The 12,933-nt window shown below is 68.8% G+C and overlaps 2 protein-coding genes across 27 annotated transcripts in view; one reads left to right on the top strand and one right to left on the bottom strand.

The window, feature by feature from the left end:
• The window catches only part of TNXB (tenascin XB), an 87,310-nt gene extending 85,615 nt beyond the window's left edge, over positions 1 to 1,695 (top strand). For all 26 annotated transcript variants that reach the window (XM_030548022.1, XM_030548010.1, XM_030548015.1 and 23 more), the window contains one exon: positions 1,135 to 1,695. In XM_030548022.1, the coding sequence (XP_030403882.1) occupies positions 1,135 to 1,215 (81 nt within the window). In that variant the 3' untranslated portion in view covers positions 1,216 to 1,695. The remainder of the gene's footprint in view (positions 1 to 1,134) is intronic.
• Positions 1,696 to 5,463: 3,768 nt separating this feature from the next.
• Positions 5,464 to 12,660, bottom strand: LOC115643981 (steroid 21-hydroxylase; the record flags this gene model as incomplete). Its single annotated transcript, XM_030548037.1, has 7 exons — positions 5,464 to 5,732; positions 8,803 to 8,906; positions 9,726 to 9,895; positions 10,971 to 11,183; positions 11,620 to 11,706; positions 12,017 to 12,124; positions 12,565 to 12,660. Coding segments are annotated over 7 exons (1,047 nt in total), but the record flags the coding sequence as incomplete, so codon positions are not given.
• Positions 12,661 to 12,933: the final 273 nt, after the last annotated feature.

The following is a 12,933-nucleotide window of genomic DNA, read 5'->3' as shown; positions in this document are numbered from 1 at the left end:
ACTTTGCATTTATCTTTATTGAACTTCATCCTGTTTACATCAGACCATTTCTCCAATTTGTCCAGATCATTTTGAATTTTGACCCTGTCCTCCAAAGCAGTTGCAATCCCTCCCAGTTTGGTATCGTCCGCAACCTTAATAAGCGTACTTTCTATGCCAACATCTAAATCGTTGATGAAGATATTGAACAGAACCGGTCCCAAAACAGACCCCTGCGGAACCCCACTTGTTATACCTTTCCAGCAGGATTGGGAGCCATTAACAACTACTCTGAGTACGGTTATCCAGCCAGTTATGCACCCACCTTATAGTAGCCCCATCTAAATTGTACTTTCCTAGCTTATCTATAAGAATATCATGCGAGACCGTATCAAATGCCTTACTAAAGTCTAGGTATATCACATCCACCGCTTCTCCCTTATCCACAAGGCTCAGTTATCCTATCAAAGAACGCTATCAGATTAGTTTGACACGATTTGTTCTTTACAAATCCATGCTGGCTATTCCCTATCACCTTACCACCTTCCAAGTGTTTGCAGATGATTTCTTTGATTACCTGCTCCATTATCTTCCCTGGCACAGAAGTTAAACTAACTGGTCTGTAGTTTCCTGGGTTGTTTTTATTTCCCTTTTTATAGACGCCTAGGATCTCTCCTGGCAAGGGGGGGGACAGGACGCCTGGGTTCTCACCCGGCTTTCGGGGGGAGGCAGGACACCTGGGTTCTCTCCTGGCGAGCAGGGAGGCAGGACGCCTGGGTTCTCTCCTGAATCGGGGGGGCGCGGGACGCCTGGGTTCTCTCCTGGCGAGGAGGGGAGCAGGACGCCTGGGTTCTCGCCCGGCTTTGGGGGGGGCGGGACGCCTGGGTTCTCTCCTGGCGAGGGGTGGGGGCAGGACGCCTGGGTTCTCGCCCGGCTTTGAGGGGGGGCAGGACGCCTGGGTTCTCTCCTGGCGGGGGGGGGGAGGACAGGACGCCTGGGTTGGCCCATCCCCAGGGAGGAAATTAACTCCTTCCCATCCAGCAAGTCCAAGCCAGTGGGGAAACTGAGTCATGGATTGCGCCTAGCACTATTACAGAAGTTACTGGGGGTTCATGCCGGGGGGGTCTCTCACCCCCCTTTTCTGCCCCCCCCCAGGGCGTGAACTGGTTTAACTGGAAAGGCTTCGAGTTCTCCATCCCCTTCACCGAGATGAAGCTGCGGCCGCGGCGAGGCTGAGGGGGCCGGACGGACAGAGGGACGCGAGGGACAGCGCAGCACTGCCGGGCACCACGAGGAGACCCCCCCAGAGACCCCCCTTCCCCACAGAGCCCCACAATGCTTAACTCCCTCCATACCCCCCCGCTCACCTAGCCCCCCCCCCCGCGGGGTCCCTGCTGCCCACAGTACAGCAGGCCCAGGCTGAAGGGAGCAACCCAGCCAGCTGGGGGGCAGATGGAACCCAGGAATCCTGACCCCCAGCTCCTCTGGGGCTCCCCTGTCCCCTCCCCGAGCAGGGGGCCTGTGGGGAGGCAGGGGAGCAAGCGATGACCCCACTCCCGGTGGAGCAACGGAGACGGATGGACCCAAAGCACCTTTATTCTGACTGAAACAGCCTGGATGGGCAAGGACCTTGTGGGGCAGAGTTAAGGGGGCTAGCCGGGAAATCTGGGGAGGGCAGAGTTAAGGGGGTTTGCCAGGGGCTGTACAGAGTCTATTGAGCGATATAGTTTATATATTAAAAAAACAGCTGAAAAATGTTACAAAAAAACCTCAGCGAGTGAAAAACTGTTGGGGCAGGGGATAGGGGTGGGGTGGGGGAGGATGGGGGCAGGGGATAGCTGTTGGGTGGGGGAAGACGGGGCGAGGGACAGGTGTGGGGTGGGGGAGGACGGGGCAGGGGATAGGTGTGGGGTGGGGACTGGTGTAGGGTGGGGGAGGACGGGGGTGGGGATAGGTGTGGGGTGGGGACTGGTGTAGGGTGGAGGACGGGGCGAGGGATAGGTGTGGGGTGGGGGAGGACGGGGCAGGGGATAGGTGTGGGGTGGGGATTGGTGTAGGGTGGGGGAGGACAGAGGTGCTCCCCATGGCCTGGAGGGATGCAGGAGTGTGGGGGGGGTGGGGACTGTGAGGGGCTTGGGGGTTGATGGGGGTCCCTGTGGCTCCGAGTGGATGGGGGGATAATGGAGGTTGGGGGCTCACTGGGGTAGTGGGGGTTGGTGTGGGGTTCAGGGTGGCCAGAGGGTCACTGGGGGGATGGGGGGAGGTCGCTGGGAGTCACGGGGTCACTAGGGGGTTGGGGCTGTGGGGGTGACGGGGTCCCCGGGGTGCAGCCTGGGCCCGTGGCACCGCTGGGCCCCCTTCCCTCCCCAGAGCTAGGCCAGTGACCTGCAGCAACCCCCCCCGGGGGCTGTGATCACTCAGCCCCACGGGGAGCCCCACACCCAGCTCGAGCCCCTCCCGACACACACAGACAGGCCCCAGCCACTGCCCCCCAGCCCCGGCCTTGCACCCAGAGCCTGGCCACCCGTCCCCCCCTCGCTGTGGGGAGGACACGCCCCAGCCCCGGCCTTGCACCCCAGAGCCTGGCCACCCATTCCCCCCTCGCTGTGGGGAGGACACGCCCCAGCCCCGGCCTTGCACCCCAGAGCCTGGCCACCCGTCCCCCCCCTCGCTGTGGGGAGGACACACCCCAGCCCTGGCCTTGCACCCCAGAGCCTGGCCACCCATCCCCCCGCTCGCTGTGGGGAGGACACGCCCCAGCCCCGGCCTTGCACCCGAGGGCCTGGCCACCCGTCCCCCCCTCGCTGTGGGGAGGACACACCCCAGCCCTGGCCTTGCACCCCAGGGCCTGGCCACCCGTCCCCCCGCTCGCTGTGGGGAGGACACGCCCCAGCCCTGGCCTTGCACCCCAGGGCCTGGCCACCTGTCCCCCCCTCGCCGTGGGGAGGACACACCCCAGCCCTGGTTTGGAGCCGAGACCCCCGCAAACCCCCTGCTTGAGGGACAGGCAGAAGCAGGTTTATTACACGGAGCAGCCCCGGCGTGTGGGGCTTGGGCAGCCGTCGGGGACTTGCAATCCGGCTGCCTGGGGGTGGGTCAGCGCCGGTCCCCGTAGCCCCCCAGCGCTGCCCACGCCGGGCCAGGCCAGCGGGGCTCAGCAGCTCACGGGCGCTGGGTGAGAGGTGACGGAGACGGGGGTACAGGGCGCTGCTTTGAGGTACAGGGTGTCCCAGGAGGCTCCGCAGGGCTCCCGGGGGGGGGTTATGGGGGTGCCAGGGGCTCGGGGGGGTCTCAGGAAGGAAGGCTATGAGGTCACTAGCGGCTCAGGGGGTGCCCCCAGGGCAGGAAGCAGACACGGAAGGGTGCTGGGGGGGCTATGGGATCATGGGGGGCTCAGGAGGGCCCTGGGGCAGGAAGCTGACATGGCAGGGGGGGCCTATGGGGTCATTAGGGGCTCAGGGGAATCGAGCAGGAAGCGACTGTGGAAGGGCCCTGGGGGGCTATGGGATTACAGGGGGTTCAGGGGGCCCCTGGGGCAGGAAGCAGAAGTGGAAGGGTGCTGGGGGATACTATGGGGTCACAGGGGGCTCAGGGACCCCTGGGGCAGCAAGCAGATGCAGAAGAGGGAGCTATGGGGTCACGGGGGGCTCGGGGACCCCTGGGGCAGGAAGTAGACATGGAACGGGAGGCTATGGGGTCACAGTGGGCTCAGGGGGCCCCGGGGCAGGAATCGGATGTGGAAGGGGGTCTATGGGGTCATGAGGGGCTCAGGGGGCCCCGGGGCAGGAAGTGAATGCGGAAGGGGGGGCTATGGGGTCACGGGGGGCTCAGGGGGGCCGTGGGGCAGGAAGCGGACATGGAAGGGGGGCTATGGGGTCACAGGGGGCTCAGGGGGCCCCAGGGCAGGAAGTGAAAGTGGAAGGGGTGGCTATGGGGTCACAGGGGGCCCCGGGGCAGGAAGCGGATGTGGAAGGGGGGGCTATGGGGTCATGAGGGGCTCAGGGGGCCCCAGGGCAGGAAGCGAATGCGGAAGGGGGGGCTATGGAGTCATGGGGGGCTCAGGGGGGCCGTGGGGCAGGAAGCGGACATGGAAGGGGGGCTATGGGGTCACAGGGGGCTCAGGGGGCCCCAGGGCAGGAAGTGAATGTGGAAGGGGGGGCTATGGGGTCACAGGGGGCCCCGGGGCAGGAAGCGGATGTGGAAGGGGGGGCTATAGGGTCACAGGGGGCCCCGGAGCAGGAAGCGGATGTGGAAGGGGGGGCTATGGGGTCACAGGGGGCCCCGGGGCAGGAAGCGGATGCGGAAGGGGGGCTATGGGGTCACGGGGGGCTCAGGGGGGCCGTGGGGCAGGAAGCGGACATGGAAGGGGGGCTATGGGGTCACAGGGGACTCAGGGGGCCCCGGGGCAGAAAGCGGATGCGGAAGGGGGGGCTATGAGGTCACAGGGGGCTCAGGGGACCCCTGGGACAGGAAGCAGAAGTGGAAGTGGGGCTAGGGGGTTCAGGGACCCCCAGGGCAGGAAGTGGGCATGGAAGGGGGGGCTAGGGGGCTCGGGGACTCCCAGGGCAGGAAGAGGACATGGAAGTGGGGTCTATGGGGTCATGGGGGGGCTCGGGACTCCTGGGGCAGAAAGCAAAAGTGGAAGGGAGCACTATGTGGAAGGATGCTATGGGGTCACAGGGAGCTCAGGGACCCCCAGGGCAGGAAGCAGATGTGGAAGGGGGGGCCCGGGGACCCTCAGGGCAGGAAGAGGGAGCTATGGGGTCAGGGGGGGCTCAGGAGACCCCGAGGGCAGGAAGTGGACACAGAAGGGGGGCTATGGGGTCACGGGGGGCTCAGGGGACCCCTGGGGAAGGAAGTGGATGCGGAAGGGGGGGCTATGGGGTCACAGGGGGCTCAGGGTTCCCCCAGGGCAGGAAGCAGATGTGGAAGAGGGGACTATGGGGTCATGGGGGGCTCAGGGGACCCCCAGGGCAGGAAGCGGACAGAGAAGGGGGGGCTATGGGGTCACAGTGGGCTCAGGGGACCCCCGGGGCAGGAAGTGGACAGAGAAGGGGAGGCTATGGGGTCACAGTGGGCTCAGGGGACCCCCGGGGCAGGAAGCAGATGCAGAACAGGGGGCTATGGGGTCACAGGGGGCTCAGAGGACCCCAGGGGCAGGAAGCAGACGCAGAACGGGGGGCTATGGGGTTACGGGGGGCTTAGGGGACCCCCGGGGCAGGAAGCGGACACAGAAGGGAGCTATGGGGTCACAGGTGGCTCAGGGGACCCCTGGGGCAGGAAGCGGACGCAGAACGGGGGGCTATGGGGTCACGGGGGGCTCAGGGGACCCCTGGGGCAGGAAGCGGACACAGAAGGGGGCCTATGGGGTCACGGGGGGCTCAGGGGACCCCCGGGGCAGGAAGTGGACACAGAAGGGGGGGCTATGGGGTCACGGGGGGCTCAGGGGACCCCCCAGGGCAGGAAGCGGACACAGAAGGGGGGCTATAGGGTCCCAGGGGGCTCAGGGGGCCCCCGGGGCAGGAAGCGGACGCGGAACGGGGGGCACCGCACCACGGTGCCGAACACGCCCCGCAGGGCCGGGAGGGCGCCGGGCGCAGGGGGCTCCATCCGGAACTCGCGCAGGACGTGCCCGAGGAAGACGAAGATCTCGGCCCGGGCCAGGGTCTCCCCCAGGCAGGCCCGGGCCCCACAGCTGAAGGGCAGCAGGTTGCGCTGGGCCAGCCGGGGGTCGTCCGCCTCCAGGAACCGCTCTGCGGGATTGGAGAGAGGCGTCAGCTGGGACCCAGGAGTCCGAGCAGGGAGCCCCCCCCCCGACATGAGAGAGTCAGAGACCCAGCTTGTGGGGGGGAGGGGAGGACCCAGGCATCCAGGAGAGGATATCAGCCCCCAGCCCCCCATGAGAACCGGGGACCCAGGCATCCAGGAGAGGATATCAGCCCCCAGCCCCCCATGAGAACCGGGGACCCAGGCATCCAGGAGGGGGGTATCAGCCCCCAGCCCCCCATGAGAACCGGGGACCCAGGCATCCAGGAGAGGGTATCAGCCCCCAGCCCCTCATGAGAACCGGTGACCCAGGCATCCAGGAGGGAGGTATCAGCCCCCAGCCCCCCCATGAGAACCGGTGACCCAGGCATCCAGGAGGGGGTATCAGCCCCCAACCCCCCCACGAGAACCGGGGACCCAGGCGTCCAGGAGGGGGTATCAGCCACCAGCCCCCCATGAGAACCGGTGACCCAGGCATCCAGGAGGGGGTATCAGCCACCAGCCCCCCATGAGAACTGGTGACCCAGGCATCCAGGAGGGGGTATCAGCCACCAGCCCCCCATGAGAACTGGTGACCCAGGCATCCAGGAGGGGGTATCAGCCACCAGCCCCCCATGAGAACCGGGGACCCAGGCATCCAGGAGGGGGTATCAGCCCCCAGCCCCCCATGAGAACTGGTGACCCAGGCATCCAGGAGGGGGTATCAGCCCCCAGCCCCCCATGAGAACCGGGGACCCAGGCGTCCAGGAGGGGGGTATCAGCCCCCAGCCCCCCCACGAGAGCCGGGGACCCAGGCATTCAGGAGGGGGTATCAGCCCCCAGCCCCCCCCATGAGAACCGGGGACCCAGGCATCCAGGAGGGGGTATCAGCCCCCAGCCCCCCCTATGAGAACCGGGGACCCAGGCATCCAGGAGAGGGTATCAGCCCCCAGCCCCCCATGAGAACCGGGGACCCAGGCGTCCAGGAGGGGGGTATCAGCCCCCAGCCCCCCCACGAGAACCGGGGACTCAGGCGTTCAGGAGGGGGGTATCAGCCCCCAGCCCCCCCATGAGAACCGGGGACCCAGGCGTCCAGGAGGGGGGTATCAGCCCCCAGCCCCCCCACGAGAACCGGGGACCCAGGCATCCAGGAGGGGGGTATCAGCCCCCAGCCCCCCCACGAGAGCCGGGGACCCAGGCATCCAGGAGGGGGTATCAGCCCCCAGCCCCCTATGAGAACCGGGGACCCAGGCATCCAGGAGGGGGTATCAGCCCCCAGCCCCCCCATGAGAACCGGGGACCCAGGCATCCAGGAGGGGGTATCAGCCACCAGCCCCCCATGAGAACCGGGGACCCAGGCATCCAGGAGGGGGTATCAGCCACCAGCCCCCCATGAGAACCGGGGACCCAGGCATCCAGGAGGGGGTATCAGCCCCCAGCCCCCCATGAGAACTGGGGACCCAGGCATCCAGGAGTGGGTATCAGCCACCAGCCCCCCACGAGAACCGGGGACCCAGGCATCCAGGAGGGAGGTATCAGCCCCCAGCCCCTCATGAGAACCGGGGACCCAGGCATCCAGGAGGGGGTATCAGCCACCAGCCCCCCATGAGAACCGGGGACCCAGGCATCCGGGAGGGGGTATCAGCCCCCAGCCCCCCCCATGAGAACCGGGGACCCAGGCGTCCAGGAGGGAGGTATCAGCCCCCAGCCCCCCATGAGAACCGGGGACCCAGGCATCCAGGAGGGAGGTATCAGCCCCCAGCCCCCCATGAGAACCGGGGACCCAGGCATCCAGGAGGGGGTATCAGCCCCCAGCCCCCCCATGAGAACCGGGGACCCAGGCATCCAGGAGGGGGGTATCAGCCCCCAGCCCCCCATGAGAACCGGGGACCCAGGCATCCAGGAGGGGGTATCAGCCCCCAGCCCCCCATGAGAACTGGGGACCCAGGCATTCAGGAGGGGGGTATCAGCCCCCAGCCCCCCCACGAGAACCGGGGACCCAGGCATCCAGGAGGGGTTATCAGCCCCCAGCCCCCCATGAGAACTGGGGACCCAGGCATTCAGGAGGGGGTATCAGCCCCCAGCCCCCCCATGAGAACCGGGGACCCAGACATCCAGGAGGGGTATCAGCCCCCAGCCCCCCATGAGAACCGGGGACCCAGGCATCCAGGAGGGAGGTATCAGCCCCCAGCCCCCCATGAGAACCGGGGACCCAGGCGTCCAGGAGGGAGGTATCAGCCCCCAGCCCCCCATGAGAACCGGGGACCCAGGCGTCCAGGAGGGAGGTATCAGCCCCCAGCCCCCCATGAGAACCGGGGACCCAGGCGTCCAGGAGGGGGGTATCAGCCCCCAGCCCCCCCACGAGAACCGGGGACCCAGGCATCCAGGAGGGGGTATCAGCCCCCAGCCCCCCATGAGAACCGGGGACCCAGGCATCCAGGAGGGGGTATCAGCCCCCAGCCCCCCATGAGAACCGGGGACCCAGGCATCCAGGAGGGGGTATCAGCCCCCAGCCCCCCATGAGAACCGGGGACCCAGGCATCCAGGAGGGGGTATCAGCCCCCAGCCCCCCACGAGAACCGGGGACCCAGGCATCCAGGAGGGAGGTATCAGCCCCCAGCCCCCCATGAGAACCGGGGACCCAGGCATCCAGGAGGGGGTATCAGCCCCCAGCCCCCCATGAGAACCGGGGACCCAGGCGTCCAGGAGGGAGGTATCAGCCCCCAGCCCCCCATGAGAACCGGGGACCCAGGCGTCCAGGAGGGAGGTATCAGCCCCCAGCCCCCCATGAGAACCGGGGACCCAGGCGTCCAGGAGGGGGGTATCAGCCCCCAGCCCCCCATGAGAACCGGGGACCCAGGCGTCCAGGAGGGAGGTATCAGCCCCCAGCCCCCCATGAGAACCGGGGACCCAGGCATCCAGGAGGGGGTATCAGCCCCCAGCCCCCCATGAGAACCGGGGACCCAGGCGTCCAGGAGGGGGTATCAGCCCCCAGCCCCCCCACGAGAACCGGGGACCCAGGCGTCCGGGCAGGCTCAGCCCCAGCCCCGTGGCGGGGGAGGGCCCGGGGGGCAGTACCTGGCCTGAATTCCAGGGGGTGTCGCCAGGTGCCCGCGTCGTGGTGGGCGGCGAAGAGGTTGGGGATCACAGTGGTTCCCTTGGGGATGGCGAAGCCCAAGAGGCTGCAGAGACAGGGGGGGTCAGACCGAGGAGGGGCGGGTACCTGGTGTCCCGCGTGGTGCTGTGGGGCAGGGTGGGGGAGGGGGGCCGTGGGACAGGGTGGGAGAGGGGTACCTGGTGTCCCGAGTGGTGCTATGGGGCAAAAAGGCCGTGGGGCAGGGCAGGGGAGGGGTACCTGGTGTCCCACGTGGTGCTGTGGGGCAGGGCGAGGGGCGGGGCGGGGGATGGGGCCGTGGGACAGGGTGTGGGAGGGGTACCTGGTGTCCCGAGTGGTGCTATGGGGCAGGCCGTGGGGCAGGGCAGGGGAGGGGTACCTGGTGTCCTGCGTGGTGCTGTGAGGCAGGGCGAGGGGAGGGGCAGGGGATGGGGGCTGCGGGGCAGGGCGGGGCGGGGGAGGGGTACCTGGTGTCCCGCATGGTGCTATGGGGCAGGGCGAGGGGCGGGGTGGGGGATGGGGCCATGGGGCAGGGCGGGGGAGGGGTACCTGGTGTCCCACATGGTGCTATGGGGCAGGCCGTGGGGCAGGGGAGGGGAGGAGTACCTGGTGTCCCGCATGCAGGCCGTGGGGCAGGGGAGGGGTACCTGGTGTCCCGCGTGGTGCTGTGGGGCAGGCCATGGGGCAGGGGAGGGTTACCTGGTGTCCCGCATGCAGGCCGTGGGGCAGGGGAGGGGTATCTGGTGTCCTGCGTGGTGCTGTGGGGCAGGCCATGGGGCAGGGGAGGGGTACCTGGTGTCCCGCATGCAGGTCGTGGGGCAGGGGAGGGGTACCTGGTGTCCTGCGTGGTGCTGTGGGGCCGTGGGGCAGGGTGGGGGAGGGGTACCTGGTGTCCCGCGTGGTGCTGTGGGGCAGGGCGAGGGGCGCCACGGGGCGCAGACGCAGCGTCTCGGAGATGGTGGCACTGAGCAGGGGCAGCCGATCCCGGTCCCCATAGCTGGGGGGGCGCTCGGGGCCCAGCACCCGCTGCAGCTCCGCGTGGATCCCGTCCTGGACCTGTGGGGGGCCCCATGGACACTGACCCCCATGGAGACTGATGCCCCCCCCATTCTTACCAGGGATTGCCCAGTGCTTTATGGGGGGGCGGGATCATCCTGCCTACTGTACAAATGGGGAAACTGAGGCAGGGAGCGATGGGACTTGACCAAGGTCACCCACAGAGACCCCCCCGAACTCTTCCCCCAAGCACAGGGTGCCCTCGCCCACCCCCAACGGGCAGCGCAGTGATGGGGCAGGAGGCAGTCAGAGCGGGTGGTGGGGAGGTTGGGGGTACAGGGGAGGTTTGGGGGTTCGGGGCTCACCTGGGGGTGGTGCAGCAGGAAGGCCACGGCCCAGGTGAGCAGGGCGGCCGTGGGGAGGTTTGGGGGTACAGGGAGGTTTGGGGGTTCGGGGCTCACCTGGGGGTGGTGCAGCAGGAAGGCCACGGCCCAGGTGAGCAGGGCGGCCGTGGGGAGGTTTGGGGGTACAGGGAGATTTGGGGGTTCGGGGCTCACCTGGGGGTGGTGCAGCAGGAAGGCCACGGCCCAGGTGAGCAGGGTGGCCGTGGGGAGGTTTGGGGGTACAGGGGAGGTTTGGGGGTTCGGGGCTCACCTGGGGGTGGTGCAGCAGGAAGGCCACGGCCCAGGTGAGCAGGGCGGCCGTGGGGAGGTTTGGGGGTACAGGGGAGGTTTGGGGGTTCGGGGCTCACCTGGGGGTGGTGCAGCAGGAAGGCCACGACCCAGGTGAGCAGGGCGGCCGTGGGGAGGTTTGGGGGTACAGGGAGGTTTGGGGGTTCGGGGCTCACCTGGGGGTGGTGCAGCAGGAAGGCCACGGCCCAGGTGAGCAGGGCGGCCGTGGGGAGGTTTGGGGGTACAGGGAGGTTTGGGGGTTCGGGGCTCACCTGGGGGTGGTGCAGCAGGAAGGCCACGACCCAGGTGAGCAGGGCGGCCGTGGGGAGGTTTGGGGGTACAGGGAGGTTTGGGGGTTCGGGGCTCACCTGGGGGTGGTGCAGCAGGAAGGCCACGGCCCAGGTGAGCAGGGCGGCCGTGGGGAGGTTTGGGGGTACAGGGAGGTTTGGGGGTTCGGGGCTCACCTGGGGGTGGTGCAGCAGGAAGGCCACGGCCCAGGTGAGCAGGGCGGCCGTGGTCTCGGTGCCCCCGATGAAGAGGTCCACGAGCGCCATGTGAACGTGCTCCGGGGTGAGGCCCCCCTCGGCCGCGGGGTCCCCCCCAGCCCCTCGCCGCTCCCCCAGCAGCTGGAGCATGTGATCCACCATGTCCCGGGCACACTCGGGGTGCAGCGACTCCTGGGGGGATGTGGGGTCAGAGGAGGTAATGGGGATCCCCAAACCCCGCACCGGGAACCCTGCACCCCCACCCCAGAGACCCCCAAACCCCGCACCGGGGACCCTGCACCCCCACCCCAGAAACCCCCAAACCCCACCCCAGAGCACCACCACCCTCTACCCCCCCAGAGACCCCCCAACTCCCTCCCCAGGGACGCTCCCCCATTGCTCCAGAGACCCCCAAACCCAACACCGGGGACCCTGCACCCCCACCCTGTACCCCACCCTTTCCCCAGACACCCCCCAAACCCGACTCCCAAACCCTTTACCAGGGACCCTAACTCCGCATACTCGAGACCCCCCACCCTGTACCCAGCCCCCAGGGACACCCCTCAACCCGGAGAACCCCCAGCCCCGCCCAGCGGCTCCATCCCCGGGGAGCCCCCCCGGCCCCCACCTGGTGCTGCTGGATCTGGGCCCGGACGAAGGCGTCTCGGAACCGAACCTGCGTCAGGAGCCGCCGCAGGGCCCCGCTGGGGAACACCTGGGGGGGACCCCGAGATTGAGACTGCGGCGCCCCCTGCTGGCCCCACAGCGACACCCCCTCCCCACCCCACAGCGCCCCCTGCAGCTCCCCCGCCCCCTGCTTCCCCCCACAGCGACACCCCCTCCCCGCCCAGCCCCACAGCTCCCCCGCCCTCTGCTGGCCCCCCACAGCGACACCCCCTCCCCGCCCAGCCCCACAGCTCCCCCACCCCCTGCTGGCCCCCCACAGCGACACCTCGTCCTCGGCCCCGCTGCCCCCCACAGCGACATCCCGTCCCCGCCCCCCAGTGCCCCCTGCCGCCCCTCACCCTGAGCAGGGGCAGCGCGTCCAGCGCCCGCACGGCGCCCCGGCCCCACAGATCCACCAGCTCCGTGATACAGGCCTGGATGTCCCGGGTGGCGGCGGCGTCCGGCATCTGGGGGGAGGGAGCGGGACGGAGCCCCCCAAATCCTCCCCCTCCCCCTGCCCGCCCAGCTTCCTCGGACGCCGGGGTCCCCTAGGGTCGCTCGCCGCCCGGACGCCTGGGTCTCCTCGGGGCGCTCCCCGCACCCCCCCGGAAGCCGGGGTCCCCTAGGGGTGAGTCTCTGCCCTCCCCGCCCGGACGCTGGGGACCCCTCGGGGCGCTCCCCGCACCCCCCCGGACGCCGGGGTCCCCTAGGGGTGAGTCTCTGGGTGAGTCTCTGCCCTCCCCGCCCGGACGCCAGGGACCCCTCGGGGCGCTCCCCGCCCACCCCCCGGAGGCCGGGGTCCCCTAGGGGTGAGTCTCTGCCCTCCCCGCCCTAACGCCGGGGACCCCTCGGGGCGCTCCCCGCCCCCCCCCGGAGGCCGGGGTCCCCTGCGGCGCCCCCCCCTCACCATGGGGCCGAAGGCCAGGGCGCAGATGGTGCGACACGTCTGCAGCGAGAAGTCCTGGGCCACGTCCACAGCGGCCCCCCCATAGCTACGGAAAACCTGGGGAGCAGAGATAGGTCAAGGGGGGGCAGCGCCCCGGGCCCGTGACCCCCCCCCGCCAAGGCGGGTCCCCGGGGGAGGGGCCAGGGCAGATCCGGGTTCCCGGGGCGAGGGGATGGGCGGAAGTAAGATGTTGGGGGGAGTCCCTGTTGGGGGGTTCCCCAGGGGGAAGGGCCCTATGGAGGGTAGGCGATCCCTGGCTGGGGTGCAGGGAGGTGAAGGGGGGGGTCCCTGGGATGAAGAGGATCCCTATGGGGGATGGTATTTCCCTGG

Source organism: Gopherus evgoodei, unplaced genomic scaffold, assembly GCF_007399415.2.
Source record: "Gopherus evgoodei ecotype Sinaloan lineage unplaced genomic scaffold, rGopEvg1_v1.p scaffold_80_arrow_ctg1, whole genome shotgun sequence".
Taxonomy (NCBI): domain Eukaryota; kingdom Metazoa; phylum Chordata; order Testudines; family Testudinidae; genus Gopherus; species Gopherus evgoodei.
The sequence above is the reverse complement of the archived record's forward strand: the minus strand, read 5'-3'. Positions and strand labels throughout refer to the sequence as shown.